Source organism: Crocodylus siamensis, chromosome 8 (genome assembly GCF_052110815.1).
Source record: "Crocodylus siamensis isolate JL-2025a chromosome 8, ASM5211081v1, whole genome shotgun sequence".
NCBI lineage: Eukaryota > Metazoa > Chordata > Crocodylia > Crocodylidae > Crocodylus > Crocodylus siamensis.
The window spans coordinates 56,451,185-56,467,023 of NC_143402.1; the positions used below are offsets into that span (position 1 = coordinate 56,451,185).

The window sequence follows — 15,839 nt, forward strand, 5'->3', positions numbered from 1 at the left end:
GCTGATCCCGGTGTTACCCAGCATGCATTGCCTGGAGGCTAAGGTCTAGGGCAGGGTTGGTCCATCTGCACAGGAGACTCCCCCCTGGCCATACAGGGTCTATGACACGGTGGGGGGAGGGTGGCTGTGGCTGGGGGGAGCTGCAGCTGGAGCCCTCCTGGTACCAGGCACGAACCCAGGTATCTGGACAAGGGCCCCGTTGGATGCTGGGAGCTGGGAAGCCTGGATTATCTCCCCACTGGGGCTGGGGCATGCCTGCTGGTGGCAGGGCACAGCCAGGCTGGAGGCAGTGGCGGGGGGCTCAGCTGGGCTGGGAGTGCCCCCTGGTGGGCAGTAGGGGCACTGTGCAGAGGGGGACACCTGGGTTCTTTTCCTCAGCTGCTGGGCTGGGAGGGTCCCCTGCCTCAGTTTCCCCCAGTGCCCCCTGCTGTGCCCCTGGGGGTACTACCACCAGGTGACAGCCCCCTCCCCCACCTGCAGGTGCTGGGGCTCCTGGGTTCTCCCCACTCAGGGAAGAAACTGGGGGGAGGTGGGGTTAGACTGGGCCTAGACCCCTGGCTTCTCTCTCAGCCTAGGAGCGGAGGGGTAGATGGAGCCTAGGTCCAGGGCTCCTGGCTTCCCTTCTTGCTGCAGGAGGATGTGTTGGCGACAGGGTTAGAGGGGCTCGGACTCTTGGGTTCCTTCCCTACTCTGGAAAGACCTAGAGCACTAAGTGGCCCAGGCTCCTGGGTTGTCTCAGGTTGGGAGTAGAGCCGGGGGCTTAGATGGGCCATGGACTGAGTTCTGTCCCAGCTTAGGAAGGATGGTGGGGGAGGGTTAGAGAGACCTGGACTCCTGGGTTGTCTCCCAGCCCTGGGAGGAGGTGAGGAGATGTGGGGACAGAGGGTTAGACCAGCCTCTCCACCCATTTGGCCCACAGCCACCCCCAGAGCCCCTGCAACCCCACCCCAAGGCCCAACCCCCCCGCAAGGCCAGAGCCTCGGTGACTTCCTCTTCTCCGAACCCACGCAGGAAGCTGCAACAACTCACTCCCCACCCCACCGCCCCGAGATGCTCCTGGGCACCCGCTAACGATGGGGGGGTGCTGAGGCGGCTGGGGGGGGTCGTGGCCACCAGCTCCAGGGTCCCCCTGCCCCCCCTCGGTGCCATGGGCTGCCGCATCAAGTAAGAGCTACCGAACCCGGGTGCCTGGGTTCTGGCTGCAGCAGGGAGCAGGCGGGGGGAGCCCGGATGCCTGGGTTCTCTCCCCCAGCTCTGGGAGGGGAGCAGGTAGCAGGGAGCTTGGATACCTGGGTTCTCTCCAGCTCTGGGTGGGGAGTGGGGCTAGTGGTTGGACACTGGGCACCTGGGTCTTAGTACCCAGCACTGGGAGGGGAGCGTGAGTTTGAGAGCAGGGGCCGGGAGCCCGGATACCTGGGTACTAGCTCCAGCCAGGAGGTCGGACACCTGGCTTCTCTGGTCCAGGCTCTGGGAGGGGAGCTGGGGCTACTGGTTGCCCCAGCTCCCCTCCCAGAGCCTGGGTTCTGCCTGCAGCAAGGCGTGAGAGCAGGGAGCCGGATGCCTGGCTTCGCTTGCCTCAGCTCCTGGGGGCAGGGAGCGGGGTCTAGTGGTGGTTGCGAGGATGCCTGGGTTCTCTCCCTTCTCTGGGAGGGGAGTGGGGGCTGAGAGCAGGGGCCTCTACTCCCCTTCTAGACCAGGGAGAGAGCCCAGGTGTCTGGGCTCCCAGCCCCGTGGCTCTCTCCTGCCCTCACTGCAAGCAGAACCCAGGCATCAGGGCTGGGCCTTTCCCCCCACCTCCACCCCTCAGGCCTGGCTCTGCCTGGGTCACATAACTCCACTGGTGCACTGAGCTGTGTCCGTTCTCAGTGCGGGGTGGTCCTCCCCTCCCCCGCAGGGAAAACCCCACCAGGACCTTTGACCTTTTCTTGGAGGCCTCTTGCCCTGCAACCCCAGAGGACGGTGAGTGTTGGGGTGGGGTCACCTGGGAGCCCCTGTGTCTGGTCAGGGGTGGGGGGTGGGTGCGAGGAGCCCAAGGGAATGGGGCACCCAGGCTGGACTCCTGGGTTCTCTCCCAGCTCTGGGAAGGACTGGGGTCTGGAGGGTTGGGAGGGGTGTGGTTGCGCGCCTGGACGCCTGTGTTCTCTCGCAGCTCAGGGAAGGGAGCAGGGGGGCCTGGGAGCTGGGACGCCTGGGTCCCACAGCTCTATGACCCCAGTGGTGCCTCCCATGGCATTGGGAGTGGGGTCACCAGGACAGAGCCCTGGAAGCTTTACAGGGGCTCCCACCCCTTGGGCCTCCTGTGGACTCCCTGAAGCTGAGCAGGATCTGATAGAGTTAGCTCCTGGATGGGAGACCCGTATCTTCCACCTGTCCTTTGCCTCCAGCTGTGGTGTAGTATGATGGGGGACAGTTAAAAATAACTGCTCTGGCCCTACCCAACCCATCCCCTCCTGGAGCAGTTACTTTCTGCACCCCCTCCCCCACACCCATTCTTTGCACCTGCGAGGAGTGTGATTCACTTCCTGTTCTCCATGATCTGGGCCCGCCTCAGATATAGCTCAGCTTTGGGGTGGTGGCAGCCCAAGTACCTCAATTCTCTCCCAAGTTCTGGGAGAAGTGGGCTGCAGTGGGCTCTCATCCAGGAACCTGGGGCTGGGGTTAGATGAGGGGTCCTGGGAGACTGGATGCTGGGGTTCTCTCCCAGTTCTGGGAGGAGCGAGGCGTGCTGGATGAGAGCAGGTTGGTGGGAGCCAGGACACCTGAGTTCTCTCCCAGCTCTGGGAGGGTGTGAGGGTCACAGCAGCAGGAGCTGAGGACCTGTCTCCACCCCCCGCACGCTCAGGAACTGGCTGTATGTCTGCTGTGCTTCCTGGCCATCTGGTCCAGACAGAAGCAAACCCCCATGGGGGCTGGGACCTTTCCCCTGCCCCCTGGGATGTCCAGGGCTCCCCCATCACTCCCCCAGGCCTGTGAGCAAGGGTCTGAACCCTTCCCCCAACTAGGCCCCTTCCGCCTCCAGCAGCCACAGGAAGCTACCAGGCTTGCTGCAGGGACTGGGGGGTGAGAGCAGGTTGCTGGGATCTGGGACTCTCCTGGGTTGTGGCCAGCTCTGGAAGGGGAGGGGGCCACTAGGGTTACAGCAGAGGAGGAGAGGAGCTGGGATCCCAGACACCTGGGTTTTCAGGAACGGGAGTGGGGTCTGGGGGCTCCGAGCAGGGGGGAGCAGGAAGCCCGGATGTCTGGGGGGTGAGAGCAGAGGGGCTGGAAGCCCGGATGCCTGGCTCCTCTGGGAGGGGCATGCAGGCTGGGGGGTCAGAGGGGTGCTGGGAGCCTGGACACCTGGGTTCCCTGGGAAGGAAGTGTAGGCTGGGGGGTCAGAGCAGGGGGAGTTAGGAGCCTGAATGCCTGGGTTCTCTCCCCACCCTGGGTGGGCTTTAGGGCTAGGGACTGGGCCAGGGGTCTCACAACTCCTCTGCTCCTTCTCTGCAGACCCCCTGGTGCTGAGACAATTCCCAAAGGAGTTTGAAGACCAGGTCTGGCCCCATCTTCCCCCACACCCCAGAGTGCCCCTGCTGGGAGCCCCAGCTTGGCCCAGGCCAGGGGCAAGACCCCATGGGGCCCATCCAGAGCAGGCTGCAGCTCTATTCTCTGCTCCCAGGAGTCAATCCAGTTGCTACCCCGGTTCTGCTTCCCCTTCGATGTGGAGAGGTGAGTGGATGCGTGTACATGTGTGTGCCTGCATATCCATGTGTGTCCGCTTGTGCATATGTCTGGGTATGCACGTGTGTGTGTGTGCGCATGTGTGCACCTGCCTGGGTGTGCATCCATGTTCATATATGTATGTGTGTGAACCTTCCTGGGTGTGTATCTGTGTGCCCAAGCATCTGAGTGTACATTTGTATGTGCACCTGTCTGGGAGCGCAGCCATGTGCCCGGGCATCTGCCTGTGCATGTGTTCATCCATATGTGCCTCTGCCTGCACCTGCCTGGATGTGCATCTATGTGCATGCACACACGTGTATCTTCCTGGGTGTGCACATCTGTGCATGTGCTTCTGTGTGTACGTGCATTTCCATTTGGCTGGGTGGGCCCATGAATGTGTGTGCATGTAGATGTGCAAGCATGTGCATCTCTCTGGGTGTGTATGCACTCCTGTATACATACACAGGTATTGGTGCACATATGAGCACACATGTAGGATTGCTACATGCACTGGGCTGTGAGCACTTGTGTGCATATCGTAGTATGTGCGTCCATGTGTGTTGTGGGGGTCTGGGAACATATGGAACTCCGTGTGTGTCTGTGCCTGTATGGATGTCACAAGCAGCATGTACATACATGTGGGTGCATGTTGCCAAACAGAGCTCTGGGCGTCCCCCATCCACACCCATCCCCATGGTCTATGGCTTGTGACTCAGGGGAAGGTGCTTGGGTTTTCGGGGCTGGCCCCCACTGCCTTTCCCAGGGCTAGGAGAGAACCCAGGAATCCAGGCTCTCAGCACCACCCCACCACCCCCAGCTCTAACCATTGGCTCCCGTTCCCCAACAGGGGGCAGGATGGGGCCCCAGTGCAGAACTTCACCTTCGCCCTCACAGACATGGACGGGAACCAGCGCTTTGGCTTCTGCCGCCTCGCGCCCAGTGCCCGTGCCTGCCTCTGCATCCTCAGGTGCGGCAGGGCAGCCACCACGGGGTGCTGGGCTGGGGGGTGCAGGACTGGGGTACAGCAGGGGGTGCTGGGCTGAGGGAGGCAGGCAGGGGGTTCAGCAGGATCTCTGCTCTACGCAGCTCTCATACCCCACCCCAGAGCCAATCACATCCCAGCACCAGGTCAAGGGTCCCTGTTACACTCTGCCTCCAGTGCCCCTCCCCAGAGCCAGCTGCATAGCAGGGCTGGGTGAGGGGTCCATGTCATACCCAGCTGCTCATACTTCTCCCCAAAGCCAGCCTCATCCCAGGGCCAGGTAGGGGCTGGGTCTTACTCTACCCCCACCCCCAGCTACTTGCCCTGGTTCGAGGTGTTCTACAAGATCCTCAACAACATTGCTGACCACTTAGCCAAGCAGCAGGTGAGCCTGGACTCCTGGGTCCGTTTCCCCACCCCTAACCCCTCAGGTTCCCTCTCCACCCCCCATTAACCCTTTTCCTGCCCACCCCCAGCTCAGTGACCTGGAGCAGTTCCTGACAGCCCTGTACAGCCACCCCGTGCCCCCGCGTGGCAGCCCCATGCGCCTGGAGTTCGTAAGTGTCACAGCTAGAGGGCACCCTCTTCTGTCCAACATTGCCCTGGGGCCTGGGAGCTGGGGCACTGAACCCTCCAGGGTTCTTGGGGGTCCCAGGATGGGTGATACCCATGCACCCAGCTCTGGGGTGGAACAGTGCCAGAGAGCTGGCAGGGCAGGACAGGAGAAGGTGAATGAGTGAGTGGCTGCCCAGCATCCGTGAATAGGGCGGGGTGGGCAGGGTTGAAAATGGGATGGGTGGATGGAGGAATGGGTATGAATGGATGATTGGAGGAGTGGGTATGAGTGGGTGGGTGGATGGATAGATGCAGGAGTGAGTGGGTCACGAGGAGGCAGCAGCAGTCAGGGGGCCTCTGTGGATGGGGCTGAGGCAGATGAAGGGGGAAGCCAGGCTGGGAATACCTGGAGACACCTGAGCATGACCAGGCGTGACTGCAGGAGCCCTGGGGATAGAAGGACCAAGCCCCACACCTAGGCAGCAGGGGCCACCCCTCACACCCAATCCCTCATGGGAGGCAGGGTATCTTAAACCCCTTGCTGCCCCCCCAGGACTCCAGCCTGACCCGGCTGCACATCACACCGGGGGTCCTGCCACAGGGGCAGTGCCAGGACCAGGAGCCCACCGGGCAGGACAAAGGGGTGAGTCAGTACCCTCAGACCCAGTTGCCTCCTCAGCCCCTGAGCTCGAAGCTCCTCCCCAGACTCATCCGCATCCTGGGCTCTGACTCCCAGGGATTAACCCCTTGTGGCAGGGTTGAACCTAATGCTCCAGTGTAGCCACTGGGGCCCAGGAGCAGCCCCAGCCCCACTTACACCCCCCCACCCACTCTTGTCTCTTTGCAGCCCTCCTACTTCATTGCCCCAGACCTGGGGGCGCTGCCCAGCATCCCTGAGAATGTGAGTGCCCCCCCTGGGGGAGAGGGCTAGGGCTCAGGCTGGAGCTGGGGGAGTCAAACTTCTTCCCACTCCCACAGCGCAACCTCACAGAGTTCGTGGTGGCCGTGGACGTGCCCAACATGCTGCAGCTCTATGGGAGCCTCCTGTGCGAGCGCCGCATCCTGCTCACTGCCAGCAAGCTCAGCACAGTGAGGGATCTTGCGCAGGGGCTCACACGAGGGTGGGGGTAATTCTCATACTGGGCCTCGCACAAGGGTAGAGGCAGGTCTTACACAGGAGCCTCACATGGGGGCAGGGCTCTCATAGGGGCCTTGTGCAAGAGTAGGGGCAGGCCTCGCATGGGTGCCTTGCACGAGGACAGGCCTTGCACGAGAGTGGGGGTTGGGCCTTGCACAAGGGCAGGGGCAGGCCTTGCATGAGGGCCTCACATGGGGGCAATGGTTAGGTCTCGCACAGGGGTATGGTCTGGACCTCACATAAGGGTGGTGGCAGGCCTCCACGGGGGCATGGGGCTACTCCCATGTGCCTTGGGAGTGCAGGCCTTGCACAAATGCACCTGGGTGCACGGGGATGTGCCCCTGCACACATGCAATGTTGGGGGTGTGGCCAGCTGCATGCTTTGATTGCAGGCTTCACATGAGAGCCCTGATGAACAGGAAAGATGCACATGCACTGACGGGTGTGGGGCAGGGACCCTCACAAGTGGACGGGGCTGGAGGCGACTACATCCTTGCATGTGTGCAAGAGGCTATAGGATCTCCCCCTCCAGCTTGTGCAGGAAAGGGGCTCTCGCACAAGAATGAGCTCTTGTACATGCACTGGGGGTCCAAACACCATTCACAACCTCTTCCCCTCCCCCCACACCGCTCCTCACAGTTCATGTCTAGGATCCCCTGCTCCTCACACACTTTCAAAAGGGCAGAGTCTCCCCCTCCTTCTCCCCACTCATGCCTCAGCCCTGCCCCCTTGTGCCAGAGCATGCCCTGAGGCCTGTGCTTTGCATGTGCCCCCAGCTCACGGCCTGTGTCCTGGCCTCCTCTGGGATGCTGTACCCCATGTCCTGGCAGCACATCTTCATCCCCACCCTCCCCCACCACCTGCTCGACTACTGCTGGTGAGAGGGGAGTCCCGCAGGGGGTGCTGGGCTGGGGGGACAGGGGAGATCCAACAGGGGGTGCTTGTGCCAGCAGGGGACAGATTGTGGGGTCCAGCAGGGGGTGCAGGGCTAGATTGGAGGCACTGGGGATGATAATCTACTCCCTTTCACCCCTCTTCCTCCCCCTCCACCACCAGTGCCCCCATGCCCTACCTCATTGGAGTCCACTCAAGCCTCATGGAGGTGAGTATCTCCACAGGTTTGTCCGGGTCCTGCCCCCTCTCCCCCCCACACACACACCACCACCACCACCAGCCCCTAGTGGTTGTCCCTGGAACTTCAGCCTGGGCTGGGGGCAAGTCTTGGGAGGTAGGGCAGGGAAATGGGGGCCAGGAGGGGGGTCCCAGAGGTGAGCGGAGGGAAGGTAGGGGGGTAAGGGGCTTCCAGGGGTTCTGGGGAGGGGTCCAGGGATGGGGGGGGGCATCGGGGTGGAGGGGGCAGGTATCAGGGGCCAGAGGGGTAGAGGAGATGGGGGAAGGGAGGGGGCTCCCAGGGCCAGAGGATGGGCAATTGGAAATGGATGGCAGGTATTGGGGAGGAGGGGCTCCCATTGTCCCACCCTCTCTACTCTCTCCCCCCTCCCCCCGCCCACACAGAAAGTGCGGGCGAAGGCCCTAGACGACGTCGTCATCCTCAACATTGACACCAACACTCTGGAGTCACCCTTCCGGGACCTGGAGAAGCTGCCAGGGGACGTGGTGAGGCCCTATTGCACACCCCCCACACCTGGGGCTGGGCTCTGCCTCTCTGCCCCAAGGCAGCAGCCCCCAGGGGACATAGAAGGTGCAGCACAGAATCCCCTTAATTCTGCCCCTCCTTCTGCCCCAGAGCAGGATGGGCTGCAGGGGAACCTCTCTGCCCCAGGGGATTTTGGGATACAGAAACACTGCCTACCCAGAGCAAGCTAGGACGTGTGGGGGTCACTACTCCCCAGGGCATGCTGGGGGGGTTCCATGCCCCAGGGCATAATGAGATATGGGTCCTCCTGCTGTAGGGCATGCTGGGATATGCCCCCCCTGACCTAAGGCATGATGGGATAGAGGGACCCCCAAGCTTTGGAGCATGCTGGGATACCCCAGCATACCCTGAGATGGGAGGTGTAAAGGTGCTCCCTGTCCCAGGGCATGCTGGAATATAGTTCCCCCCCAGCCCAGGGCATGCTGAGATTTGAGGGGTCTTTGCCCCAGGACATGCTGGGATATGGGTGCTCCCTCTTCCAGGGGATGACGGGATATGAAGGTACCTGTGCTGGGATACAGGGACTCCCCCACCCCGTAGCATGCTGGGATATGAGCCTCTCCCCTAGCCCAAAGTATGCTGGGGTACAAGGAGTCACTGACCACACTCCCCACAGGTGTCTCTGCTGAAACTGCAGCTGCGCCGTTGGTCATCCAGCCCCGGGGCTGGTGTTGCCCGTGCCTTCCTGCAGGCCCAGGCCCTGCTCTTCGGCTCCTATCGCCAGGCCCTGCTCTACACCCCGGTGAGAGGGGTGCAGTGGGGACATCTCCTCATGGCTGGGGTGTAAGGTGCCACAGTCAGCACAGCCCCATCCCCACGCCAGGCACTGTATGTGCCAAAGAGAGGGCCCCAGTGCCTCCATCCCTCCTCCCCTTCTCTCTGAGCCAGCCCCAGAACTGGGGGGACATGGAACCCAGAGGGCCAGTGGGGGGGGGGGAGGTGCAGTGCTCTAACCACTAGGCTATGCTGCAGGGATGAGTTGGGGCAGCCCCAGGGTTGGGACAAGGAGGGGACCTGAAAGGTGCATGGAACTCAGGCATCCGGGGTGGTGTATGTGCTCTAACCACTAAGCTGTACTGCAGGGATACAGTGGAACTGCAGCAGGGGTGCCTTTATGACCTCTGCCTGCCACAGCCTCTTCTCTGTGGGGCAGCCCCAGGCCTGGCGGGGGGGCAGGGAAGTCACATGGAACCCAGGTGTCCCAGCTGGAAGGGCAGTGCTCTAACCACTAAGCCGTGGGGTGGAAGGGGGGGGGGTTCTCCCCATGGGTGCGCCCTCTGAAGCCTTCCCCTTGCCCCAGGGCCAGCCCATTTCCTTCTCACAAGAGGCCTTTCTGAGCCACAAGGCAGGACCCATGCGGGAGTTCCTGCGCAGCGCCGTGCACCTGCAGCTCTTCAAGCAGGTAGGGCGGGGAGGGGGGGGCGTGGAACCCAGGAGTCCAGGCCTGGCACCAACGTTCCCACCCCCGTGGCCTCACGTGTGCCTGCTCCAGTGGTTCCTGTCTCTCCGTGGCTGCCCCTTCCTAATGGTACCCCCCCATGGCTGCCACTGTACTCCCCACCAGTAGACCCTTCTAATGGTTCCTTCCCCTCTGTGTCCTTATGTGTACCACCTGCTAATGGCTCCATCTCTCTCTGTGGCTGCCTGTGTGTCCCCTTTTACTGGTACCACCCCCCGGCCCCATGTGTGTTCTTCCCTAATGCTTTCCCCTCTCTATGGCTGCCAATGCACTCCCTGATGATGGTTCTTCTTCCCACTTGTGGCTGCTTGTGTGCTGCTTTCTAATGGGTCCCCCCCCTCTGTAGCTGCCCATGTGTCCCTTTCTAAGAGTTCCCCCTCTGTGGCAGCCTGTGTACCCCAGCCCCAAGCATGCCCTCTGCTAATGGTTCCCTGCCTCAGTGTAGCTTTGTGTCTTCTCATGGTTTCCCCCTCTCCATGACTGCCAATGGGCTCTTTGATGTTGGTTCCCCCATCTCTTTGCATGTTTCTAATGGTTTCCCCCTGTGTGTGGCCTTTTGTTTGCCCCTCTCTCAGGGTTCCCACTGCTAATGGTTCCCCATGCTGTGGCTCCCCACATGTGCCTTTCTAATGGTATTCCCCTTGTCTTTGTGGTTTTACATGTGCCCCTCTAAGCGTTCCCCCTCAGTGTAGCTTTACATGTACACCTCTCTGAAGCGTTCCCCCCTCTGCATGGCTGCCTCTCTAATAGTTCCCACCCCCCAAGCACTGTGTGTGCCCCCTGCTAATGGTTCCCCACTCTCTCCAAGTCTGTTCATGTGTCCACTTGTAATAGTCCACCCTCTCTGTATGGCTGCCTGTGGGCCTCTTTAATGGTTCTCCCCTCTCAGTGGCTTTATTTGTGGACTGCTCTAATAGCTCCTTTCCTTGATCTTGTGCACTGTCTTTAATGGCATCAGGTATCCAGGTTGTAGCTATACTGGTCTAGAGGGAAAAGGAATCAGAACTTGTGGTAGAGGTGATATCTTTTATTAGACCCACTAGATTTTAGCAAATTTAAAATGTAAAGAATTTTTTTGTGCAAACCTAGTGGGTCTAATAAAAGATATCATGTCTACCATGAGTTTTGATTCCTCTCTCCAATGGTTCACTTGTGTGTCATCTTCTAACGGTTCCTCCCTCCATGGCCTTGTGCATGCCACTGTCTAAGGATTCCCCCTCTCTGTGCCCCTCCCGTTCATCCCTGAAAACACCACCCCTGTTTTCTTCCCATAGTTCCTCTACTGTTTCTGGTCCCCCACCTTGGTCCCCTGCTCTACTAGTTCTTCTTCCCTCCCCCATTTCTGAGCTCCCATGGGTCCCTCTGAGCTTGCTTCTAATACTTCCCCTATCCCTGTGACCCTGGCTCTCTGGTTCACCCCCCAATTTTTCCCCCAGTTCATTGATGAGCGGCTGGAGAAGCTGAATGCTGGTGAGGGCTTCTCAGACATGTTCGAGCAGGAGATCACCAACAGCGGGATGGCAGCGGGTAAGGGGGTCACTCCCATTCCCCTGCCTCCCCTGCTTTGGGGCAAGCCATGGCCCTCCCTGGAAACCATGGCAACAACTCTGCCCCTCCCTGGGGATCATGGTCCCTGTACCAGGCTCTTTCATAATGCCCTGAGGCTGGCATAGATGGGAACATCCCCTCTGGGGGTACGGTTGGGAATTGATGCCCCTTCCTGTCCCCCTCCCTGCCCTAGGTACAATGAAGTCCTATCAGCTCTGGGTAGAGAATTTTAAGGTAAGAGCAGGGCCTGATGCCCGGACGCCTGGGTTCTCTCCAGCTCTGGGAGGGGAGTGGGGTCTGGTGGGTTGGAGCAGGGAGAGCTAGGAGCCCGGACACCTGGGTTCATCCCACTCAGGAAGGGGAGTGGGGTTAGTAGCTAAGAGCTGCCAGAGGATGCTGGGACCCTTTGGGAAGGGGTGGAATTGGGAGTGACCCGTGGGTCTCCTTGGCCTCTTCTCCCCAGAAGGGCGGCGGGGCCCTGATCCACACTGTCAGGACCAAGGCGAACCCTGCTATGAGGAACATGTACCAATATGTAAGGACCCCCCACCATGTCCTGGGCCTTGGGGGTGGAGCTACATGAGAGGGGGCAAAGTTATGGGGGAAGGGAGGGGACTATAGCAGGCAGGTTTTGGGGCTGGGAGTGGGGCTGAATCGGGGCCAGGGATTGGGGGGGCTATAGCAGGGGGACTATAGGGGGTAGGGCTTCCTCAGGGCTAGGATCCAGGGAGTGGGGCTTCCTCAGTGCTAGGGGAACAAGGGGTGGGGCTATAGCAGGGGGCAGGCCCATAGAAGTGTATCAGGGCAGGGGCAGAGCATCTTCAGTGCTGGGGTGGCAGGAGGTGGGGATCTAGCAAGGGGTCTCTAATAGGGGGCAAAGGGGATGGGGCTATAGCAGAGGTGACAGTGTCTTCTCAGCACTGGGGGATCCCAGTCTCACCCTCCCACTCCCATCACCCCCCTCTCCAGGCCAAGGGCCAGGCCTGGCTGGGACTAAAAGAAATGAGGAGCCGCTTGCTGTACAAGGTAAGGATCCTTCTATACCCGCTCATTGCCCCTCCCCCACCCCCTCAATACCCGCCTCCCCTCACTCCCTACTGCCATGAGGTCCCCCCAGGTGGCAGGGGCACATTTGGGGAGGTGGGTCCGTGGCTTCCAGCTAACATCCAGCACCCTCCACCCCCCATTACTGAAGTAGAGGGGTGAAGGAGGGTAGTCCTGGGTTCAACTTGTGTCCCTCCCCCCGAGGCTGGGAGCCCTGAGCAGCACCTGCAGCGGGGGGCATCCCTGCACCTAAAGCCAGCCCCCACCCCAACCCCAAGCAGTCGGTCAGAGCGGCTGCAGCGACGCCTACCCATCACCCACCACTTCGGGAAGGTGAGATGTGGCTGGGAACATAGGTAGGGGATGGGGCAGCTGGGCTACAGCTGGAAGGGAAGGTGGTGTGTGGCTGGCCCACATCTGAAGCAGTTATTGGGTCCTTGGCTGGGGTGCCACATCTTGACAGGATCCTGTAGCAGGATGGGAAGTAGGGAGATGTGCCACAGCTGGAGAGAACTTGGGACCTTCTGTGACAGTTGGGCAACATCTGGAAGGGGGGTAGGGGACATCTGAGTGCCCCCAAGCCCATGGGGAACATTTGGATGGGGCACTGGGGGAAAGGTGCCAGACAGATGCTCCACAGCTGGAGAGGACCATGGGGGACAGTGGGGCAGGCCAAGGGGTCCAGCAGGATATGGGGGGGCTGGTGGGGGGGATGAACACTTCAGCCCCTTTCTCCTCCTGCAGTCACGGCCCCGGAGACCCCAGCCTAGGCCTGGGGGGATGGAGCCACAGACCCAGAGGTAATAGCAGAAGTGGGCAGGGGGGACAGCTCTGCATGTCCTCTGTAATGTGTGTGAGTAGAGACATGTGGGCACAAGTGTGTAATGGCAGCAGAGGAGAGTGTATGTGTGTGTGTGTTGTGGAGACTGTTCCAGGATGGGGTGGTTTTCATGAGGGTGGTGTGGGGGGCCTTAGAGTCTGGCTCTGTATGTCCTCTGTCACACCCATGCGAGCAGGTACTTGCATGCACATGAGGGCACCAGAGGGCTGTGCATGCATGTGTGGAGAAAGAGTATTCCATGAAGGGGTGGTGTTATGAGAGGGCCAAGGGGGCGTTGTTTGGGGACAGGCAGAGCCTGGCTCTGCATGTTGTTTGTCATGCCTGCATGAGCCGGGGCATGTGTGCAAAGGCACCAGAGGGATGTGTGTGTGTGGTGGGAAAGGAGGATGATCCATAATGCGGTGGTTTGAAAAGGACAAGGGGGATTTTGGTGGGGGGGAGGGGGTTGCCTGGTTGTGCATGTCCTCTGTCATGTGTGTGAGTGGAGTCATGTGCACATGCATGTAAAAGCACCAGAGTGTGTGGAGTGGGGAGGGGCATGATGGGGAGGTTTCCCTGAGGGGAGTGCAGCTGGTTCTGGGGCAGAACCCGTGGCCCTGGCACCTGCGCCCTTATGACAGGTGTGTTCTCTGCAGGGCAGCCCCGGGGCAGGACAGGGAGGAGCCTGCAGACCAGGTGGAGCTGGACACCAGTTTCCCGGAGCCTGAGGACCTGGACCTGCTGGGCGAGATCTTTGAGGCACTGAGCCTGGTGGCACCTGGTGAAGGGGGGGCCCTCTATGGCACACGCAGCCTGGACCTCACCCAGGTGAGGCCCCACCCCTCCTGATCTCCTTCTGTGAGCGCCTACCGGTTCCCAGCCCCTCCTGTGTCCCTGGCCACGCCTCCTTTAACTCCTCCCTCCCTCCCATTCACTTCCTCCAGTCATCTCAGCCCTTAACCCTGCCCCTTAGCTGGCCACACCCCTGCTAACCCCACTACTCTGGTACAGGGCACACCTCCTCACCCTAGTCTAGCCCCTAACCTTGGGGCTGGCCACACCCCTGACTCCATCCCTTGGGGCTGGCCATGCCCTCCACTTTGCTCTCCTTCTTCATGGCCGTGCCCCTCTCACTCCAGTTCCACCCTCTTCCCTAGCCACGCCCTCTTCTACCTAGCCCTTCCCCTAACTGCTCCTATTGATTCTGCCTCTTATTACCTAGCCATGCCCCTTAACTCCGCCCCCCTGGCACTGGCCACACCACTCCTGGCCCCTCCCCACCCCATTCACTAGCCACACCCACTCCCCTAACTCCTCCCCTCTTTGTCTCTGCAGCTGGGGCCAAGCCAAGAGAGGCTGAACCTTAGCCTAGATGGGCCAAGCCGGGACTGGTGGGCGCTGCCCGAGGAGGAGGATGATGACAAAGAGGAGGGGGGCCCATGGAACCCCGGCATCCAGGATGAGGCACCTGAGATGGGGGAGAGCCTGATAAGTGCACCCTCCCTCTGCTGGGAGGCACCCATCTACCCCCAGCAGCTGCAGCCCCAAGGCAGTGGGGAGCAACGGGCCTCAACCTGGCGCCCTGCCCCAGAGGGGGATGAGCCCTGCCCCCTCACCCCTAGGCCCACCCCTGAAAGGGATGAGCCCCACCCCCTCAATGCTAGCCCCACCCCTGAGGGCCCCCTCACAGCTAGCCCTGCCCCTGAAGAGGCACAGCCCTGCTCTCTCACAGCAAGTCCTGCCCCTGAGGGAGCACAGCCCCACCCCCTCACAGTTAGCCCCGCCCCTGAGGCAGAGCCCTGCCCCACAACAGAATGTCCTGCCTCTCATAGAGCAGAGCCCTGCCTCCTGACTGTTAGCCCCACCCCTAATCAGGCAGAGCTCCACCCACAGGAGGTAAAGCCCCACCCCCTGACCGCTAGCCCGACCCCTAACAGGACAGAGCCCTGCCTCCTGGCAGAACCCCGCCCCCTGCCTGAGAGCCCTGCCCCTCCCAGAGTAGCCCAGCTTAAGAAACTGTTTGAGGCCTAGGGGACATGGGAGCAGGGCACCCTCTGCAACTGCCAATAAAATGATATCACTGGACACACCACTTGGTGGTGATGGCTCGTGTTGGGGGCACCAGGGATCTAGCAGACCCCTCCAAAAATGAGGGAGCTTCAGGGCTGGGGGAGGAGGGGCTGGACTGGGGGCCTGTGTGGAGCTGGAATGGTGGGGGCAGACTGCGAGGCAGGGGCTGAGTGTGCCCTGGAGTGGGGAGCTGGTATGGGCAGCACCAGGACTTGGCACCAACCACCTCCCTGCTCCAAATGTCCACGTCCCTCAAGGTCAAAAATGACCCATCCACCACCACTCTCTGGGTGCAGCCCTCCAGCCAGTTGGCGACGAATGTGACTGTAGGTGTCGACACCACAGTCCCCTAGTTTCTTAATGAGAACGGGATGAGAGACAGTGTTGAAGGCCTTCCCAAGTCCAGAAAGACTACATCCACTGCTACCCCTGCATCTAAGGATTTGGTGACCTGGTCGTAGAAGGCCACCAGGTTGGTCTGACAGGACCTGCCTCTAATGAACCCGTGTTGGTTGCCCCTAAGCATAAACTCCCCCGCTGGCCCCTCCCGGGCAATTCTCTCAAAAAGCTTGCCCAGGATCAAGGTAAGACTAACTGGCCTATAGTTGCCAGGGTCCTCCTTCCTCCCTTTTTTGAAGATGGGAACCACGTTGGCCTTCTTCCAGTCCTCTGGCACCACACCAGAGCACCACAAGTGCTCGTAGAGCTGTGCGAGGGGTCCCACAATGACTTCAGGTCATTCCCTCAGCACTCTGGGGTGAAGATTGTCCGGACCAGCTGATTTAAAAACAAGAGTCCCTCCAGAAGTTCCCTGACTAGTCCTCACTGACCCTTGGCCTATGTGCACCTCCCCTGGGGCCTGAG

General features: G+C 60.8%; 1 protein-coding gene across 5 annotated transcripts; it reads left to right on the top strand.

Annotated features, from left to right (window-relative positions):
• The first annotated feature begins 1,012 nt into the window (after positions 1–1,012).
• Positions 1,013–14,990, top strand: DENND1C (DENN domain containing 1C). Of its 5 annotated transcripts, XM_090061012.1 has the most exons (23): positions 1,013–1,164; positions 1,895–1,959; positions 3,490–3,533; positions 3,659–3,708; positions 4,550–4,669; positions 5,000–5,069; positions 5,161–5,241; positions 5,793–5,882; positions 6,087–6,140; positions 6,218–6,328; positions 7,154–7,254; positions 7,434–7,479; positions 7,893–7,994; positions 8,651–8,776; positions 9,335–9,436; positions 10,930–11,020; positions 11,235–11,275; positions 11,505–11,576; positions 12,011–12,067; positions 12,290–12,418; positions 12,830–12,885; positions 13,562–13,733; positions 14,241–14,990. In XM_090061012.1, the coding sequence occupies exons 1-23, from the start codon at positions 1,148–1,150 to the stop codon at positions 14,934–14,936; spliced, it is 2,493 nt and encodes an 830-aa protein (XP_089917138.1). In that variant the 5' UTR covers positions 1,013–1,147; the 3' UTR covers positions 14,937–14,990. The 5 variants fall into 5 exon arrangements, with proteins under 5 accessions (XP_089917138.1, XP_089917139.1, XP_089917140.1 ...); XM_090061013.1 differs by lacking the exons at positions 1,013–1,164; positions 1,895–1,959 and adding an exon at positions 2,645–2,739; XM_090061014.1 differs by lacking the exons at positions 1,013–1,164; positions 1,895–1,959 and adding an exon at positions 2,977–3,060.
• Positions 14,991–15,839: the final 849 nt, after the last annotated feature.